This window comes from Erythrolamprus reginae, chromosome 7 (assembly GCF_031021105.1).
Source record: "Erythrolamprus reginae isolate rEryReg1 chromosome 7, rEryReg1.hap1, whole genome shotgun sequence".
NCBI classification, from domain to species: Eukaryota; Metazoa; Chordata; class Lepidosauria; order Squamata; family Dipsadidae; genus Erythrolamprus; species Erythrolamprus reginae.
This window is the reverse complement of record NC_091956.1, coordinates 27,944,249-27,963,685: the sequence shown is the minus strand read 5'-3', so window position 1 is coordinate 27,963,685 and position 19,437 is coordinate 27,944,249. Positions and strand designations below refer to the sequence as shown.

The 19,437-nt window shown below is 41.1% G+C and overlaps 1 protein-coding gene across 1 annotated transcript in view; it reads right to left on the bottom strand.

Moving 5' to 3' along the window:
• LOC139169905 (bifunctional heparan sulfate N-deacetylase/N-sulfotransferase 4) overlaps positions 1-19,437 on the bottom strand; it is a 178,893-nt gene that overhangs the window by 54,520 nt on the left and 104,936 nt on the right. Inside the window, exons 5-6 of the mRNA XM_070756573.1 lie at positions 12,265-12,450; positions 5,172-5,300 (exon numbers count right to left, since the gene is read on the bottom strand). Coding sequence (XP_070612674.1) covers positions 5,172-5,300; positions 12,265-12,450 — 315 coding nt within the window. The remainder of the gene's footprint in view (positions 1-5,171; positions 5,301-12,264; positions 12,451-19,437) is intronic.

Below are 19,437 nucleotides of genomic sequence, written 5' to 3'. Positions count from 1 at the left end.
GACCCGGTGTCTAATTCCATTTGGCAGGGGTGGCCGTTGAGGAAAAGAGAAACAAATAGCTTGTTTTCCGCAGCGGGAAAATTGCAGTTTACGGAAGAAGGGGAGTTACCTCGTTGGTTAGAAGAGGGCGAGTTGTCAGCCGGGCGGGAAACGTTGCGCGAAAACGGTGGTCGTCGATTCCTCGGTGAAAAATAGGGTCGTTGGTTTTGTTGAGTTGCTGGAGTTGGGTTGGCGGCGCGGCAGACTTCGGCGATGTGGCCGCGGCGCTGGCAACGGCGGCAGTAGGCGTCCTTGAAATGGCAGCGAAAACGAGGGTGGTTTCCGTTGCAGCCGGCACATCTGTCTGCACGGGAGGCTTCTTTGGCGTCGTGGTCGGAGGCTCTTCGGATTTGGAGACAGGTGTCGTCTGGGGTAGCGGATTCTGAGTGTTTTTCATCAGAAGGGCAGGCGTGCCAAGGTGATTCATCAGGAATGTGATGAACGGTTGAGGTTGCGCGTTTAATTTCGGCAACAGATGTTTCAGATACCTCGGAGGCTTTTGCTGCCTTAAGAATGTCTTGGAGAGAGGCATCCTCATCAACTAAGTATTTCTTCTGGAGCGTGATATTGGTTAGACCGAAAATAAGGCGGTCCATGAGCTGTTCCTCTGGATCCTTGTATTTGCACTTCGGGAGGAGTGCGCGTAGGCGAGTTATAAAATCGTTGGTGGATTCTCCGTCCGCTTGCCTCATCTGAGCGAATTGATGGCGGTATACGCGGACAGGAGTCGTCGGCTGATAATGGGCGGCAAGTTTTGCTTGTAGAGTTGACCATGCGACGGTTTCCAGGGTGTCTGGGTCAACGAGTGTAGAGGCTAGGCTGTAGACTTCTGTGCCGCAATAAGCGAGGAATATAGCTTTCTTCCTCTCGTCATCGGCGTCATGTAGATTGCTCGCTTTCAAGAAAAATGTAAATTTGGACATATACGAGGTCCAAGCTTCCGTCTCGGAGTTGAATACGGGCGGCGGTGGAGCCATGGCCGAGTTCATGGCTGCGTTAGCGGGAGTTCGACCTCTTCGTCGCCACTGAAAAGTCTGGACACCGGTAGCCTTAAATCAAACTGGTTTATTCATGGCAAGAGAGAATACAAACACTGGAACGGTAGAATTGCCGGAATGAGGGCAACGGCTAACCCGTTGCCCTTTTATACTCTTTTTAACGCGGGCTTTTACCAACTGACACACATTTAACTTTCGCGGCTATTTTCTGAATAGCCGCGTCTTAACCAATCGCAGATTTTCTGCGAATATTTTTAAACAAACACAACAAATAACCTAGAGAAATACCGAATTGAAGTATGGATAGGATATGAATGCCTTAAAATTTATGAAGACTGGTCTGGTCATGATATATTGAACTGAGGAGAGGATGAAGCAAGTACAGTACCATGTTTTTGTCCAATTTGCCATATTTATCCTAGAAGGAAAAGAGTGAGTATTCTGTTTGACTTTAAAAGAGATGACACTTTGGGGAATCAGGTAAGAACTTGTGTCTGTTCTTTGTGTGAAACTAGGAAGCAACATTGCAAGGCCCAAAGGGCAGCTTAAAAACATAGAAGTATTGGTGAGCTTTGGATTCCTGAAATTAGGAAGCACACGGCTGATTCCATCTCCTGGGAGGAAGGGCAGAATATAAATAAATTTGCCACTTAAGAGCCTAGGGCTGGAAACTTATGTTTAGATATGGAATTCACTGCTTGAAATGGTTATCAGTCAATATTTTCAGTAGGTTGTGACACAAAATAAGAAGAATATTGAGTTTCAGAGTTCAAAACATCATAAATTTTAGCAAGTGGTTGTTCAGGGAAATCGTAAGAAGCTTAAGTGGAAGTGGAAATATGTAGGAGAGGATTAAAGTGAAGCAAAGGTAGGAATAGAACATTTTCTAATCACACTGTAGAGGCAGTGATAAGCAAGTTTGGAGACAGAATTTTTTTTAATAATAAAGGCATCATTAAAGTTCTCTATTAGGCTGAAATGTAGGTCATATTATACATTTAATAATGCTTAAATACAAGTGTTCCATATATTTAAATCTTTCTCAGACCCTTTGAAGTCAAGTTATATTTCACTCCTGAGATCGAGAAGTAATTATTTTATTGCACCACTGTTTAAAAATAAATTTCGCAGCCCATATTTAGGAAACTTATAAAATTATGAAATTTATTTCCCAGAGCTATAATTTTGCTTTTCTGATAGGTTGCTACTTGTCTAGAAAGCTAGAAATTGGGCTATCTTCTAATAAAAAATCTGCAACTTACTAGACACATACAGCACAGACAAAAAGCTCATGACAGAAATGAAAAATTAAGTTAAAAATTAAAAATACAAATTAAGAAAATATTGACATTTACTAATGGCCTTTAAATATGTAAGAATGCAGCAGTAAGACTAATTATGGACAACTATATTGCAAAGTACAGATTACTTGTATGGGCTAGTGAACTGTGGGGGTGTAGTGGTTAGAATACATTATTGCAGGCTAACTCTGTCCACAGTCTGGAGTTTGATCCTGACTGGTTCAAGATTGACTCAGTCTTCCATCCATCTGAGGTCAGTAAAATGAGGACCCAGATTGTTGGGACAATAGGCTAACATTTGAAAACTGCTCAGAGAGGGCTGTAAAGCACAATGGAACAGTGAGTAAGTCTAATCCATGAACAAACCTGTCTTTTTGTATAAAATCCAGGACTTTTTGTATAACATCTAGGACTTTTTGTATAATATCTAGACTACCAGACTCTGTAGTATCATCACCTAACCCCTAAATCCTACCCTTAGGTTATCCACTGTTGACCTCTCCCGATTCTTAAGAGGTCAGTAAGGGGCATGCACTTGTACCAGAGTGCCTTCCGTCCCCTGTCCTAATGTTTCTCTTTTACTAGTATCATGTATATAAATATTATATCTTTGCATACCACCAATATGTATATGACAAAAAAAAAAAAATAGGACAGAGCAGAGGTCTTCAAACTTGGCAACTTTAAGACTTGTGAACTTCAACTCCCAGAATTCTCCAGCCAGCTATGCTGGAGTTGAATTCTGGGAGTTAAAGTCCACAAGTTTTAAAGTTGCCAAGTTTGAGGACCCGTAATCTAGGACAAACTGAATACAGTATTGATAATCCAAATATATGTAGAAAATGGAAAAAAAAATTGTTGAATGAAAATGACATGTTGAAGAAAAGCAAGTTCCCTGCCACAACTTAGGTTTATACATGACAGGGCATGACAGCTCATGAGTGTATGATAAATTACGATGAATAATTATGCAATTGATACTAAAAATCTCTACCTTTTTTTCAGAATACTCTAGAAAAGTCATCAAGCATTCTTAATAAAAACAATATGAAAGTCAATCTTAAATTCCATGAGATGACTCTAAGAATAAGGAAATGAGATATGATAATAATACCTAACTTCAAATATATGTCTGCATTTTGGGAAATGTTAAACAATTAATAGTGTGTTTACAAGACATTTAATGTTATTTGTGTAAAGAGATGTCACATTTTTCAGGACCATGATTCTCTAAAATGAGAGGTTAGCCTTGGGCAAGAAATAAATATATCAGTCTCTATAATTAAAACTGAATCTCTATATCAAATAAAATATGATGGAAACTTCCAATTTTAGGTATTAAAATTTACTATTTTACTGCAAACTGGAAACCAGTTTACTTTGGCAGAATACCTGAAATATGGCTTTCTTGTAAGTCTGTCTTTTTCACTGGATAAATATTTTCACTTTACAGTAATAACTGTAACTGTTGAAAATCCAATTTACCTATTTGTTTGGCCAGGGTGATCAAAACATAAATGAAGCAGTACATGCTCATGAAGGAAACGAGGATGTTTTTCATGGACTGAATGATTTAGAGCAGTACAGTGAATAGTATTTATATAATTTGCTTTAACTATAATTATTTTAAAAAATCACACTTATTAATTGCAATCACTCCAAACAAAAATAGTAGAATATTAACAGCTATCTATAATGGAGAATAGAGGGTAAAGTTAAAGAGCCTTGATATAGGACAAAGTCATCTACATTATTCAACTTGGTTCTAACAGCTAATTTATTTATGCCTTTTGCAATTGATTGATGGTGATTATGTCCATGTTGATCATGTTCAAGTGGTACTCCAATTGTTTTGAGGTAATTGTTATTGGTACTATCTTCACTTTTTTGTCTTATTATTATTATTTGCTGCTTTTAAAAATGAATAAAATAATTTCCGGATTATACTTCAACTTGAAATATTGTAGTATAAGAGAACTGAAAAGAATGAGCTGCAAATCAAACAATTCTTGCTTGAATGTCCTATAGTTAGGTGGCATTACATAAGAAATGCTTATTCTCTATTTACAACTTGAATTATATTACCTGTGAATAGGTAATATACTTCAGCTTCAACCACAACAACACAAGAGCCCACAACAGATACAAGCTTAATATTAACCGCTCCAAACTTGACTGTAAAAAAATACGACTTTAGTAATCGAGTTGTCGAAGTGTGGAATTCACTACCGGACTCTGTAGTATCATCCCCTAACGCCCAACACTTTATCCTTAGACTATCCACGGCTGACCTCACCAAGTTCCTAAGAGGTCAGTAAGGGGCGTACATAAGTGCACCAGAGTGCCTACCGTCCCCTGTCCTATTGTCTCTCTTATATCTTCTATCTATATCTTCTCTTCTATACCTATAGTTATATTTCACTCCTTTATTTTCTCCTCTATTCCCCCTTTCATACATTCTACCTGATTATATCCTCTATAACCCTCATTGTGTATTATTGTGTATTGGACAAAACAAACAAATAAAATAAATAAATAAATAAATATAACTTGAAGTTACTTTATATTACCTGTACCTGTTTTCATAAGATAGTTGCATAAATGTATTTTTGGAAAGCCTCAAATATTATGTAATCTAAATGTTATATTTTAATCGTCATTATCATTTAATCTTTTCTTTAAAGAATATTTGATATTGATCTCAGGCAAAATTTTATTTGGAAACAAATCATTGCTGCTTTCTAAATACTCTCATGCATTATGTTATTATAGCATATATTACCACCATAAATCAGCAAGTATTATTACTCTTCAAACACAAAAAAATACCTACAGGATTAAGAAGGATGGTAAGAAACAGTTCACCTCCTTGGATACTTTTGTCTAGTTCTTGAGGGCCACCAGGATATTCTTTGTAAAAAATTGTATGGGTGAAAAGTCCACATGTCTGTCGAGGGAGCACCTAAGATAAACCAACAATAACAAGCAAGCTTTTGGTATGGATATCTACTTATACATGCATGCACTGGTGTATGATGCATTGGTATGTGATTAGCTCAGCTGTAAAATTCTGATAGCTAAGCCTCTGAGTTTTCAATCTATGACGGAATTTTTTCTGTGATAGGATACAGCTCATTAAAGATCAATAGAAGGCTGTGTCATAACATATGGTAATAATCATGCAATCAGGCCTTCCTCCCCATTAATTAGATGTCATCTTGAGACTCTTAAGAACATTAAGTGCTGATTAGAAGATTTTTTGCTTTAAACCAGTGCTTTCCAATTATTCTCTGTTAGCCTCCCCCAGAAAGTAAACATTTTGTGCCCCCGCAACTGTTCGCCGCAATAGTGGGGCACAATTTGGCGGTGGCAGGTTGGGCAGGACAGGCTGCGAGATGCGGTATCTCTGTTGCATTCCTCAGCATTGTGTTCAGGCAGTGAAGGGCTACCAAAATTCTTACTACCACACTGTGGGTGTGGCGTATGCAGGGCACCGTGCATTTTCTTTCAACATCTTTCAGTGCAGATTGGGTGCTTTGGGGTGGAGCTCCATTTTTGCTACTCCACTGCGTTTCCCATGTCCAGGCAGTAGCCCACCCCTGTGTTCAGGAAAGCTCATTGTAAAAGAAAATGTCTTGCAAATTTGAGAAGATTGATTGAACTCACGAAACATTTTCTTTTAGAACGGGCTGTCCTGGACACAACGCTGAGGAGCATGATGGAGGTACTGGTACAAGTGTCAAATAAGATACATGTCCTACTCTCTGCGCGAGGTCATGTGCTCCCCTGGCATCACTCTGCGCCCCCTAGGGGGCTTGCCTACTATTTGAGAAGCACTGCTTTAAACATAAATACAGTAATATATGATTCATAGAAACTGAATAATAATTTAGGTTAACTGGCTATTTTTTTTTAAAAAAAAAATTCATCTAAATACAAAGTTGACAATGTTTAACCAGATTCAAGAATATTTGAGTACAGTATTATTTTTTAAAATATAAGTATTTGTAAAACTACAGATGAGAAATATATGTTCCATTTTCAACTTTCACAGAGGGAAAACATGCTTTAAACATGATGCATACATGCACACATGCAGTACTAAGAAACACAAAATGTGAGAATCTAAAACAAAAGCTTTTGGATAGATGAGAGATCTATCTAGTCCAGAATTTGTATTATCACAGTAGCTTGCCATTGGGAAGCTGATAATGATACTGTCATGTTTTAATCTTAGTATTGCCAGCCTAGTCTAGTGGTTCCTTCACAATCCAAGCAGTTCATGCAGTCTTTCTTTCCTCACACACAGGTGTTTTTCATCAAAAAAGTGAATTCAAGCTTTGTAAAGAATATTATTTCCTCAATCTTGACATCACTTGCGTTTGCATAACAGGGAGGGTGGGGCTGAGGTGTAAAGATTTATAGTAGACCCATCAAAAAAGTACAGAATTTGGAAGAAGCCACACGAGGTGAGCTCCCAATACTGATCCTTCTGTAGAATTGCTTTGACTAATAACCATACCTCCTAAATCCATTTGTTCAAATATATCTTTTTAGATAGATGCCTGTTTATCATAATTTTTAACCATATTCATGTAGCAGCAGAATATGACTATAGTATGTGTGAGCCCAAAATAGTCTATGCTTGCTTATAATACTAAATATTTCTAAGCATTTTCTAAGCAATCATCCTCCCAAATACTGTATATGGTTATTTTTAAAAATTGGCCTCAACATTTCTGTAACCAAACATTGTTAACGTGAAAAACAACCTTCAAGTTTGCAGAAAGACTCAAACCAGTCTTCATTCAAAATATTTATTCACACAAAACATTTCTGGAAGCATAGTAATATAGTTTGGTTGGAGGTGCACTCCAGTGGTGGGATTCAACTCACAGGTGTGTTTGGGTGCACTCCAATGGTGGGATTGAACCTTTTTTTTTTACTACCGGTTATGTGGGCGTGATTTGTTGGGCATGTGAGTGGGTAGGCATTGCCAATTCAATGTCACTCCTGCCCACTCACATGACCCTCCCCCCACACCTACCCAAGTTTTGTGGCTCCTTCTGTTTTCTGTGGGAAATGGGTGATGCAACTGGATGGGCATGGCTAATTTGATTGGTCTTACCCTTAGGAAATTTCTCCTTAGTCCAACATACAATAAAATAGCACTGTTCCAATATGTAGAATAGAATAAGAGATTTGGAAAGGACCTTGGAGGTCTTCTAGTCCACCCCCTGCTTAGACAGGAAACATTACACAACTATAGACAAATGAGTATCCAATCCCTTCTTAAAAACGTCCAGTGTTGGAAAATTTACAACTTCTGGAGGCAAGTTTTCCACTGATTAATTGTTCTGTCAGGAATTTTGAGGGGCTCCTACAAAAATGAAGGAGTCAATCTATTGCCTTGGACGGGAAATGAACACTCGGACACCAAGCTGGGTAAAATGGGTCACTTTATTAAATATTAACAGAAAGATATGCAGGGATTGCTAAATGGGGCGGAGTTTCCTGAACACAACATACTTGGGCAACTCAAATGGGCGTTACTCCATGCCTGGTCAGGGTGAGGCGTGCCCCGCCTACTCCCGACCCGAAAGCCACGCCCAGCATGTGGGAGGGCTCGCCTTGCATGACCCGGAACCGTAAATGACGTAGGTGAGCCCCAAGGGCCCCCCCTTCACACCTCTCTGTCCATGGAGGAAGCTTGAGTTGTGCAATGGGGGTGCCAATCATCTTACAAAAGATGCCCAAAGGAGAACACACAGTTGCTACTGATACCCTTTCCGCCCCGTTTCTGCCATATAGTGACCAAGAATATAAACATCCAATTGCTGAATCAGAACCTATTTACATACAGATGCACCCCGTAACCACAAATCCTTACCCTCGTCCAGGATGGAGTAGGTGAAAAACAATCTGTAGCCAATGCCATAAGACTGCAAAAATTCCTACTCGGCCCCAAACCAGGCGACCTATAAAAACATCCTGGATTGAGCGGAGGATGGGTGGGTGGGTGTCCGATTTTGCGGTGAGCTCGGGGGCAAGAGAAGCCGGGGGGGGCAAGCAAGCCATGATAAAGGGCACCCCACCCGCCCTGCCCCCCGGCTGTCCCAGAATGCCCGAGCGGCCGCTGATTGCTCTGGGGCGTTCCCGCGCTAACGCGGGGAACGCCCCCCAGCTGATGGGGGAGCCGAGTTGGTTCCCGCCATTAGCAATTTTCGGCCAGGCGTTATTTCACCCGGCCTCTCATTTTTCCAAAGCACCAAAACTCACAACAAGAAATTATGGATGAAAACTAACCAAAAAGAGAAGCAACCTCGGACTAAGGAGAAATTTCCTAAGAATGAGACCAATCAACCAATGAAGGCAATAGCTTGCCTTCAGAAGTTGTGAATGCTCCGTCACTAGAGGCTTTCAAAAAGAGTGAGAAAAGTACCTCTCAAAAGGACAGTACCGGAAACCATTAAAAAAAAGCAGAAAACTTAAAACAGCCATTCCCCTTCTTTAAAAAAACCCCAAACTGCAATACAAAAAGCAATTAACTAATTGTTTAGGCGAATTGATGAGAACGGGTTGAATCTCACCTGTAGTGCATTCAATTTTTTCTTGAAATAATGTTGCAATTACGAGATTCACTATAAACATCTTGATCAACTTTTTTTCTGATAGAATAGTGATGGACTCTAATAATGGTTTCTGAGTCTCATCTGCCTAAAAATTCCCTTGACATTTCATTTGGAGATAATGTTCATCTGTTCTTGTGTTCCAATCTGTTCCCTCTCACTATATGGTTATGATAGCTGCCAGCCAGCTAGTCTTTTTTTTTTCACCATCTAACTGATGGACCAACTTAATCCTACGAGGATATGACCTTAACCCAACTGTTCTGACCTTTTGCCATGACATTCAGGAGATCGTATAAACAGCTGCCCTCTCTTTACCTTGGCTGTAAATATTCCTTCTGCTTCTGAATACTGACGGGGGGAGGGGGGAAGAAATGTGCATGCTTTCTAAGTTGGTTGAAAAGTAAAGCATGTTGTAATTCTATACAGAGATGCAACTACAGTGGTATCTCTACTTAAAAACTTAATTCGTTCCATGACCAGATTCTTAAGTAGAAACGTTGTTAAATAGAAGCATTTTTTCCCATAGGAATCAATGTAAAAGCAAATAATGCATGCAAACACATTAGGAAAGAAATAAAAATTCGGAATTTGGGTGGAAGGAGGAGGAGGACAGTCACTGCTGAAGAAAGAAGGTGAGATGAGGGGAATAAAAAAAAATCCAAAACTTTAAGGTTTTTTTTAAAAAAGAGAGGGACTCTGAGGCGGCAAGGAGGAGCACCACCTCCCATACACCCGGTGCGAGGCAGCCTCCCATACACTGCACCAGAGAGAGAAACCTAGGAGGAATGGCAGGAAACTGGCCGGGCCTTCGTGCTGCTCTCAAATTTCTTGGGAAATTTTTCTGGACTCTGGTAGTGTTGGGTGAACTGAACTCACACAATTCGGGTACATGCAGACTTTGCAGTGTTCGGCATGCCGAACATGAATACAAATTTTTTTAAAACTTCAGGCAAAGTTTGAGTCGCATTCGGTGTTCGGTCGCCTCAGCTGGCCAGGAAGTGATGTCTCTGTGACGTCAAAGCCCTGCCCCTGGAATCACTTTGTGGGTAGGCTGGCGAGTGGGAGTGGGGGATTCCCCTCTGCCTGCCACCGCCCCCTTCCCCTTTGACGTCAGAAGGAGGATGAGCATGCACGGTGTGTGTGGGGAACATTTCTCTGTTAGGAAAGTAAGATGGTGGCCCAGTTTCTCGGCAGGGACCACCTCGGCGGCAACTTTAACGTGCCAAGAAACTTGCCACCATCTTACTTTCCCAATGGAGAAACGCTCCCCACACACTGTGCGTGCCCATCCTCCTTCTGACATCAAAGGGGAGGGGGTGGTGGCAGGCAGAGGGGAATCCCCCCGCCCCACTCCCAAAGCCTCCGAACCGAAAGCCAGGAAGTGACGTCTCCATGACATCAAAGCCTCGTCCCTGGAATCCCATCGTGGGGAGGCTGGGGGAGTGGGGGTGAGGGATTCCCCTCTGCCTGCCACCGCCCCCCTCCCCTTTGACATTGGAAGGAGGATGGGTGCGCGCGGTGTCTGTGGGGACCGTTTCTCTGTTGGGAAAGTAAGACAGTGGCAAGTTTTTTCGGTACGTTAAAGCCGCCGCTGAGGTGGTCCCCAGAGAAACTTGAAGACGGGAGGGTGGGGCCAGAAGGGTTTGGTGGATTTAGGTTCCACGAACTTGCCTGAACCAGCCACCAAGTTCGCACAAACCTGCTGAACCCGAATTTGATTGGGTTCGCCCAACACTAGACTCTGGTTCTTAAGTAGAAAATGGTTCTTAAGAAGAGGCAAAAAATCTTGAACACCTGGTTCTTATCTAGAAAAGTTCTTAAGTTGAGGCATTCTTTAGTAGAGGTACCACTGTATATGTTATTTGTAGACTCATATATACACTCGGGTATAAGCTGCTTATTCACTTTTCTAAAGTTCTAATTGTATTTCAGATATGATGCAAAATGAATTACTAAATCTGCCAATGCTTGGTATCTATATCATGAAGAAAAGTATGCCCCTTAAACAAGTACGCCAGCAGGATATATATATTCTAACTTTGAGCTCCCTCTAAATTCTTGTAAGAAAATTTAAGTCCAGTTGTCACAGCCAACAGAGACTGTTCAATTTAAAAACAACAACAATCAGAATTGCAAACAGTGTGGGCCAGATCTACACTGCTTGCCAACTTCCCCTTACATTTATTTGTCCTATCAGATCAGATAGCCCCTTCCATGAAGTATTGCTATCTTATATGAGTTAGGAAGCATGCCTTTCTGCTGGCAGTTCTTGCCCTATAGAACAGTGATTTTCAACCTTTTTTGAGCCACGGCACATTTTTTTACATTTACAAAACCCTGGGGCACATTGGGGGGGGGGGCTAAAAAAAGTTTGGACAAAAAAATTCTCTCTCTCTCTCTCTTCCTCTCTTTCGCTCTATTTCTCTTTCCCTCCCTCTTTCTCCCCTTCTTCTTTCTCTCTCTCTCCATCCCTCTTTCTTTCTCTCTTCCCTCCTTCCTCTCTCTTTTGCTCTCTTTCTCCCTCCCTCCCTCTATGTCTTTCTCTCTCCCACCTTCCCTCCCTCTCTCTCTCTCTCTTTCTCTCTCTCTCTCTTTCTCTCTCTTTCTTTCTCTCTCTCTCTTACTCTCTCTCTTGCTTTCTTTCTCTCTCTTGTTCTCTTTCTCTCTCTCTTGCTTTCTCTCTCTCTCTTTTTCTCTCTCTGTTTTATTTTTCTCTTGCTTTCTTTCTTTCCCTCTCTCTTTCTCTCTTTCTCTCTCTCTTGCTTTCTTTCTTTCTTTCTCTCTCTTTCTTTCTTTCTCTCTCTTTCTTTCTTTCTCTCTTATTTTCTTTCTCTCTCTCTTTCTTTCTCTCTCTCTCTTTCTTTCTTTCTCTCTCTCTTGTTTTCTTTCTCTCTCTGAGCTTCGTGGCACACCTGATCATGTTTCACGGCACACTAGTGTGCCGCGGCACACTGGTTGAAAAACACTGCTATAGAATACTCTGTTCTTTGAAGCTCAGTAGGTTCCCAACCTCCTAACCTTTTGCAAAAGACTAAAGACTTTCCCAGTAAGTGCTATGGTTTCCCCCCTAAGTGCTATGATAGGATAAGGTGACTGCATATCAGAAGCTTGACTTGGTTCCTGGTTTTTACAGTTTTTAACATGGTTTTTATGCTGTTTTAATTTTTGATTGATCCATCCAGAGGGATTTTTTATTTTACAAGATGGGCAGCTATATAAATGTTACAAACAAATGAACAAAGAAATCTGCTTTTTGTACAGGAGCAATTATGAAATAATGGAAATGCAATGTACCATGATGCCATTGTGGATGAAGCCCCGTCTGTACCGTGCTGGTTTCAGATGAGGATATTCTTCAGTGCTGGTCACTTTTATACCCCAGACCTTCTTCCAAGCTTCGTAAAGTTGAATGTGAACTGGGTAGACACCAGAATGATGTGGAGCCACAGCATAGCCGATGTCAGTTGGAATACCATGTTCCTGAGAGTGGGCAAAAGAATAAAGACGCATGTACACTTAAAACAACACCAGAATTACAATATATTTGCAAATGTTTTTGAATATGATTAGATGTAAAAATAACAATGGCGGCAATTGAAACCCTGAAACAAGCATGCAGACTGTGGGAAAAGAAACTGATTTCTGGATATATCTTTAGAAAGAACTTTAAATAAAAGTCATAACGGGTCACAAGAAAGATGATATATAGTCAGTGAAGGGCTACCAAAATGTTTACAACCACATTGTAGGCGTGGCTTATGCAGGACGCCCTGCATTTTCTTTCAACATCTTTCAGTGCAAATTGGGTGCTCTTGGGTGGAGCTCCATTTTTGCTACCCCACTGCATTCCCCCCCATCCGGGCAGTAGCCCACCCCTTTATATAGTACAGCATTTTTTTTCCTGCAGTGGAAAGACGCTAGATGAATTTGGAAATTAATAATCCCCAAAAAATGGTACTGAGAAACATCTTGCTTCTGATACTGGATATAACTGATGCCATCATGGCTAGCAGTCCCCCCTCTTTAGTAATAAAAACTAGGTTACAAACATGTTAGCTCTCCTAAGATAGACAGATAGTATACAGATTCAGGTTTTATATGACATTAAATGCATCTGGGTCCCATTTTTTTTTTAGTTTTCCCCTACCTCAGTTAGTTTTGGTATTAAACAACTATTAATTTATTAGCAACTACCAATATCAGCAATAGTCATATTTATGATTTAAAAAATTAGTCATTATTTGATAGTAAGAAAAATGATTTGCTACAGTGCCCCTTCTCTATTTAAAAATGGATGAAACAAAAGACAGAGCAACGATATCAAGCAATAAAGGTGTCAGGCCCAAACTCATTATGTGAAGTCAAAAGTTGGTATGACACAGTTTGGTAGTAATAGAGGAATGGGGGGCGGGGAGTGAGAGAGAGAAATATGCCACCACACATTCCTTTCTGCAGATGCCATAGGAACGACCACAGGAAGGAATCAGGAATCCTGCATAGGATTGGTCCTCATGACTGCACTTGTGGGTGTGGGGATGTGATATGGGGTTTTGACCTGGATGTAATCTAAGGGACTCAGAGTTGGAATGATTCAAGTCGAATCCAGATATGGCTGTTAATAAATCGTACCCTGCAAGAAGCACAGGCATGGAAGTAATTTATTTCTCAGATGCTATTTGGTTCGCTGACAAAAGGTGCTAATTATAAGAAACTTTGGAAAGACAATTAGATGCAGGATTCTTTGATGATGCATGGGAACTTCTCAAGAAGATACATTAAGTTTTTGTAAAAGAACAATGCCTGTTCCAGTCAGAATAAACAAAACAGCCCCATTTATATATTAGATTGACAAATCAGTGTGATAAAATCAAATAAGGTAGACAAAAGGTAACATGTAATTGAACTTTTTTAATATCCTCTTTATAGTTCTTCGAAATGACATTCAATATGTAGCAAACCAGCCTATTTTTTAAAATGGGAAGGTTTGACAGTTTATATTGAAAATGTAAAAGAAACAGAGAATAGTTGATATTTGATCACTCTAACTTCCCAAAGCAATATCAGAGTTAAGCATTAATAATATCTCTTATGCTCTACTGTCATAAACCTAAATTACTAAAAAACTGAAATAGTGTCTGCAAAATAAAGACTTAATACTTCTGGCTTTAGACACTGATATAAATATGTCTGGTTTTTGTTGAACATTAATAACATGGCTTTTGTGGGGCGGAGACTTTTCTCAATATCCATTGGACTTCAGTACTTTGGTATAAATGTTTAAATTAGTAACTTTAAATGTGAAACACTTTCAGAATGATTGGAATTATTTTGAATGTGAAACTAATTTAACCCTGCTGTTCTGCTCAAAAACACATCCTAAAGTTCTGTTCCCGGGTCTATTTGACCTGGACTGGAAATTGTTCATTTTAGGTACTTATATTTGGTCTTTTTGAAAGCTTTTTTCACTTGGAAACTGGTTTAATAATGGGGTTTTTAAATGTTTTTTAAATTTATTAGATTTGTTGTGAATTGTCCTATTGTATGTTGTGAGCCGCCCCGAGTCTATGAAGAGGGGCGGCACACAAATCTAATAAATAATAATAATAATAATAATAATAATAATAATAATAATAATAATAATATCATCCCTATTGCACATTTTAGAGTTATCGGCAAATAGGCAAACCTTCCCTACCAAACCTTCCCCTATGTCACTCACAAACATATTAAAAAGAATAGGACCCAGAACATACCCTTGTGGCACACAGCTTGTAATCAGGCTCTTCTCAGAATACTCGCCATTAACAGCAACCCTCTGATAGCTATGCTTCAGCCAGCTGCAAATCCACTGGACTATCAGTGGATTTGCAGAATGGAGAATGTGGCCGCAAGAACAATCATGGGCTTTCCCAGATACGCCCATGTCTCGTCAAAACTCTGCACTCTGCACTGGCTGCCGATCGGTTTCCAGTCAAAATTCAAAGTGTTGGTTATGACCTATAAAGCCCTACATGGCATCGGACCAGAATACCTTCAGGACCACCTTCTGCCATATGAATCCCAGCGACCGATTAGGTCCCACAGAGTTGGCTTTCTCCGGGTTCCGTTGACAAAACAATGTCGTCTGGTGGGACCCAGGGGAAGAGCTTTCTCTGTGGCAGCCCCAACCCTCTGGAATAAACTACCCCCGGAGATTAGGACTGCCCCCACCCTCCTTGCCTTTCATAAACTCCTGAAAACCCACCTATATCATCAGGCATGGGGAAATTGATATACTCCTTGGTTGTTCCACTTTATGTATGATTTGTTTGGATTGCATGATTGTTTTTAATAAGGGTTTTAAATATTGTTTTTAATATTGGATTTGTATATTGTATTGTTTGTTGTGAGCCGTTCTGAGTCCTCGGAGCGGGGCAGCATACAAATCTAATAAATTATTATTATTATCCTCCTCCTCCTCTTCCTCCTCCTCCTCCTCCTCCTCCTCCTCCTCCAGGGATTAAGTCCAATATTCACTAATTTATCTATCAGCTCTTTATGTGGAACTGTATCAAAGGCTTTGCTGAAGTCCAGATATGCAATATCTATGGCACCATCTTCATCCAACACCTTTGTGACATAGTCAAAGAAATCAATGAGGTTAGTATGACATGATTTGACCTCAATAAAGCCATGCTGGTTTGGGTCCAATAAGTTATTGGTTTTAGGTGCTGATTTATCTCTTTTTGAGTAGAGTCTCCATCATTTTAACTATAACTGATGTCAAGCTAAGTGGCCTGTAGTTATCAGCTTCTTCTCTATTGTCCTTCTTGTGGATAGGGTCAATATTGGCCATTCTCCAATCATCAGGAACATCTCCTGTTAAAAGGGATTGGTTAAATAAATCAGTCAGAGGGGTAGCAATCACAGATCTGAGTTCTTTAAGAACTCTGGGGTAGATGCCATCTGGACCCATTGCCTTATTTATCTTTAATCGTTCAAGTTCTTCTAAAACATTGGATTCTAAGATCACTGGAGCTGAATCCATACAGCTGGAAGCAATGCTATATCCCTCTATAGCAGGGGTAGGGAACGTTGGCTCTTCTGTGACTTGTGGACTTCAACTCCCAGAATTCCTGAGCTAGCATGATTGGCTCAGGATTTCTGGGAGTTGAAGTCCACAAGTCATAGAAGAGCCAACGTTCCCTACCCCTGCTCTATAGTATTAGATTGTAAGGTGTCTTTTGAGAAAACTGAACAGAAGTATCTATTCAAATGGTCAGTGAGCTCCTTATTCCCATCAATGTATGTATTATCTCCAGTACTAAGCTTTGTGATGCTGCAGTTTTTCTTCTTCATATCACTAATATATCTGAAGAAGGTTTTATCTCCCTTCTTACAGATTTGGCAATTTCTTCCTCTTTTGAGGCTTTAACAGCATTTATTATTATTATTATTATTATTATTATTATTATTATTATTATTATTATTATTTATTAAATTTGTATGCCACCTGTCTCTGAAGACTCGGAGCGGCTCACAACAACAAAACAGTACAAATCCAATTATTAAAACAATTTTAAAACCCTTAATATAAAAAACAATCATACATCTCATACAAACCATACATAAAACAAGAATGGCCCAGGGGAATCAATTTCCCATAGTCTCATGACAGAGGTGGGTTTTAAGGAGTTTGCGAAAGGCAAGGAGGGTGGGGGCAATCCTAATCTCCAGGGGGAGTTGATTCCAGAGGGTCGGCCGCCACAGAGAAAGCTCTTCCCATGGGTCCCGCTAAACGACATTGTTTCATCGACGGGACCCGGAGAAGGCCAACTCTGTGGGACCTAACCGGTCACTGGGATTCATGCGGCAGAAGGCAGTCCCGGAGATATTCTAGTCTGATGCCATGAAGGGCTTTATAGGTCATAACCAACACTTTGAATTGTGACCGGAAACCAATCGGCAACCAATGCAGACTGCAGAGTGTTGGTGTAACATGGGCATACCTGGAGAGGCCCATGATTGCTCTCGCAGCTGCATTCTGCACGAGCTGAAGTTTTCAAACACTCTTCAAAGGTAGCCCCATGTAGAGAGCATTACAGTACTGAAACCTCGAGGTGATGAGGGCATGAGTGACTGTGAGCAGTAACTCTCGGTCCAGGTAAGGCCGAAACTGGTGCACCAGACGAACCTGGGCAAATGCCCCCCTCGCCACAGCTGAAAGATGATTCTCTGAAGTAAGTTGTGGATCAAGGAGGATGCCCAAGTTGCAGACCCTCTCTGAGGGGGTCAATAATCCCCCCCCAGGGTGATGGATGGACAGATGGAATTGTCCTTGAGAGGCATATTATCTGTTTCGCCTCCTTCTGTCTCATTTTATACATCTCTCTGTCACCTATACTTCCAGACTCTTTATATCTCCGAGTCTTCGGAGAGGGGCGGCATACAAATCTAAATAATAAATAAAATCTCCTATAGGCAGACTTTTTTTCATTGACTATAGCCCTTATATCATTACTAAACCATAGCAGTTTCTTCTTCCTTTTACCTTTAGTAATTTGCCTTTCATACACTCAAGTGGCTTTTAAGATGGCCTTTTTAAATACAGTTCACTGGGTGCTCACTCCTGCTGTTTTATCCCTCCCCTTTAATTCATTATTTTAATATTCCCCCATTTCATTGAAATTTGTTTTTTCTAAAACCCAGTACTTTGGTTGTAGTATAGGATTTCTCACAATCAGTTTTTACATCAAACCACAAACATAGGTAGCCATGGCAACCTAAATTTTCTCCCACCTTAACCGCTGACACCCGATTCCCATTCATAAAAACTATATCTAGAAGACCCGTTGTACCTACCTGAACGGTCTTCTCGATGCACTGGAAGGAGAGTCCAACATGGGTATTTAACCAATCCTATTGGTAGAGACTGAGTAAAAATTTACATAATAATAGTTACCGCCCCCTTGCAGTCCCCCCATGAGCTCAGTTTTAAAAACGAAAGGCACTTAAGAGGATAACCAACTTTTATTGACCAATGCAATAACTCATGAACCAACCCAACCTCCGGTGTCCCTGAACTTCAACTACCGGGTGGGTTTGGACTCTCCTTCCAGTGCATCGAGAAGACCGTTCAGGTAGGTACAACGGGTCTTCTCCACTGCATCTGGAAGGAGAGTCCAACATGGGATATACCAAAGATCTTTAAAGCCCATGGGAGGGAGAAGGTCTAACTAGGGACTTAGGAGAAACACAAACTCTTTGAAGAACCCTCCTGCCAAAGGCCGCTTCCGCTGAAGCAAAGGAGTCCAACTTATAATGTCTAATAAATGTTGTAGGGGCTGCCCAGGTTGCAGCCCGACAAATGTCCTCTATCGATGCTTGAGTAGACCAAGCCGCCGAAGTCGCCGCACTCCTGGTTGAGTGAGCCGTCAATCCTTCTGGAACTGTGTGTCCTCCAGCCTTGTAGGCCTCCGAGATACAGTCCTTAATCCACCGACTAATGGATTTTGCCGATAATCCAAGTCCCTTCCTATATTCAGAAAATGAAATAAAAAGATTCTCAGACTTAAGAAACTCCTCTGTCCTTCTAATGTAAATCTTTAGAGCCCTCCGGACATCCACCTTATGCCACAGCAGCTCTGATGGATGACTCCCATGAGAGCAGAAATCCGGAAGAATAAGTTCCTGCTTCCTATGGAACACTGTATTTACCTTTGGTACAAAGGTGGGGTCCAAACGAAGAACCACCCTATCCGGATAAAAGACACAGAGGTCAGGTCTCACGGATAACGCCGATAACTCCGACACCCTGCGTGCAGATGTAACAGCAACAAGAAAGGCTGTCTTGATGGAAAGTAGCCTAATTGGTATAGACCTCAGTGGTTCAAAAGGAGGCTTAGTTAAGGCCTTAAGTACCCACGTGAGGTCCCAGGATGGAAATCTCCTGACAGGCGGAGAATGTTTATTCGTGGCTCCTTTAATAAAATCTCTGATCCAAGGATGCTGAGCCAAGGGACGAGACTCCGGAGTCTGAATCATAGTGGCTAGGGCTGCCACCTGTCGCCTCAAAGTATTAGGGGCTAAGCCACGTTCCACCCCTGCTTGCAGAAATTCTAAAACAGTGATTACAGAAGCTTCCCTAGGGTCCCGTAAATCTTTGTTGCAAAATTTACAAAACGCAGCCCAGGTCGCCTGATAAATCCGTGAAGTCGATGGGCGCCTGGCAGCCTGCATGGTATCTATGACCTTCTCTGGTAAGTCCAACTGCTTCAATTTATGCCTTTCAAGTGCCAACCTGTCAAGTGTAGCCATTGAGGATCTGGGTGTTTCAGATTCCCCTGGCTCAACGAGATGATCTGATCCGGAATCCTCCACGGGGGTGACACTGAAAGTTCCACCAAGTCTGCGAACCACGGGCGACGTGGCCAGTACGGTGCTAGTAAGATCACTTCCGCCTCCTCGTGAAGAATTTTCTCCACCACC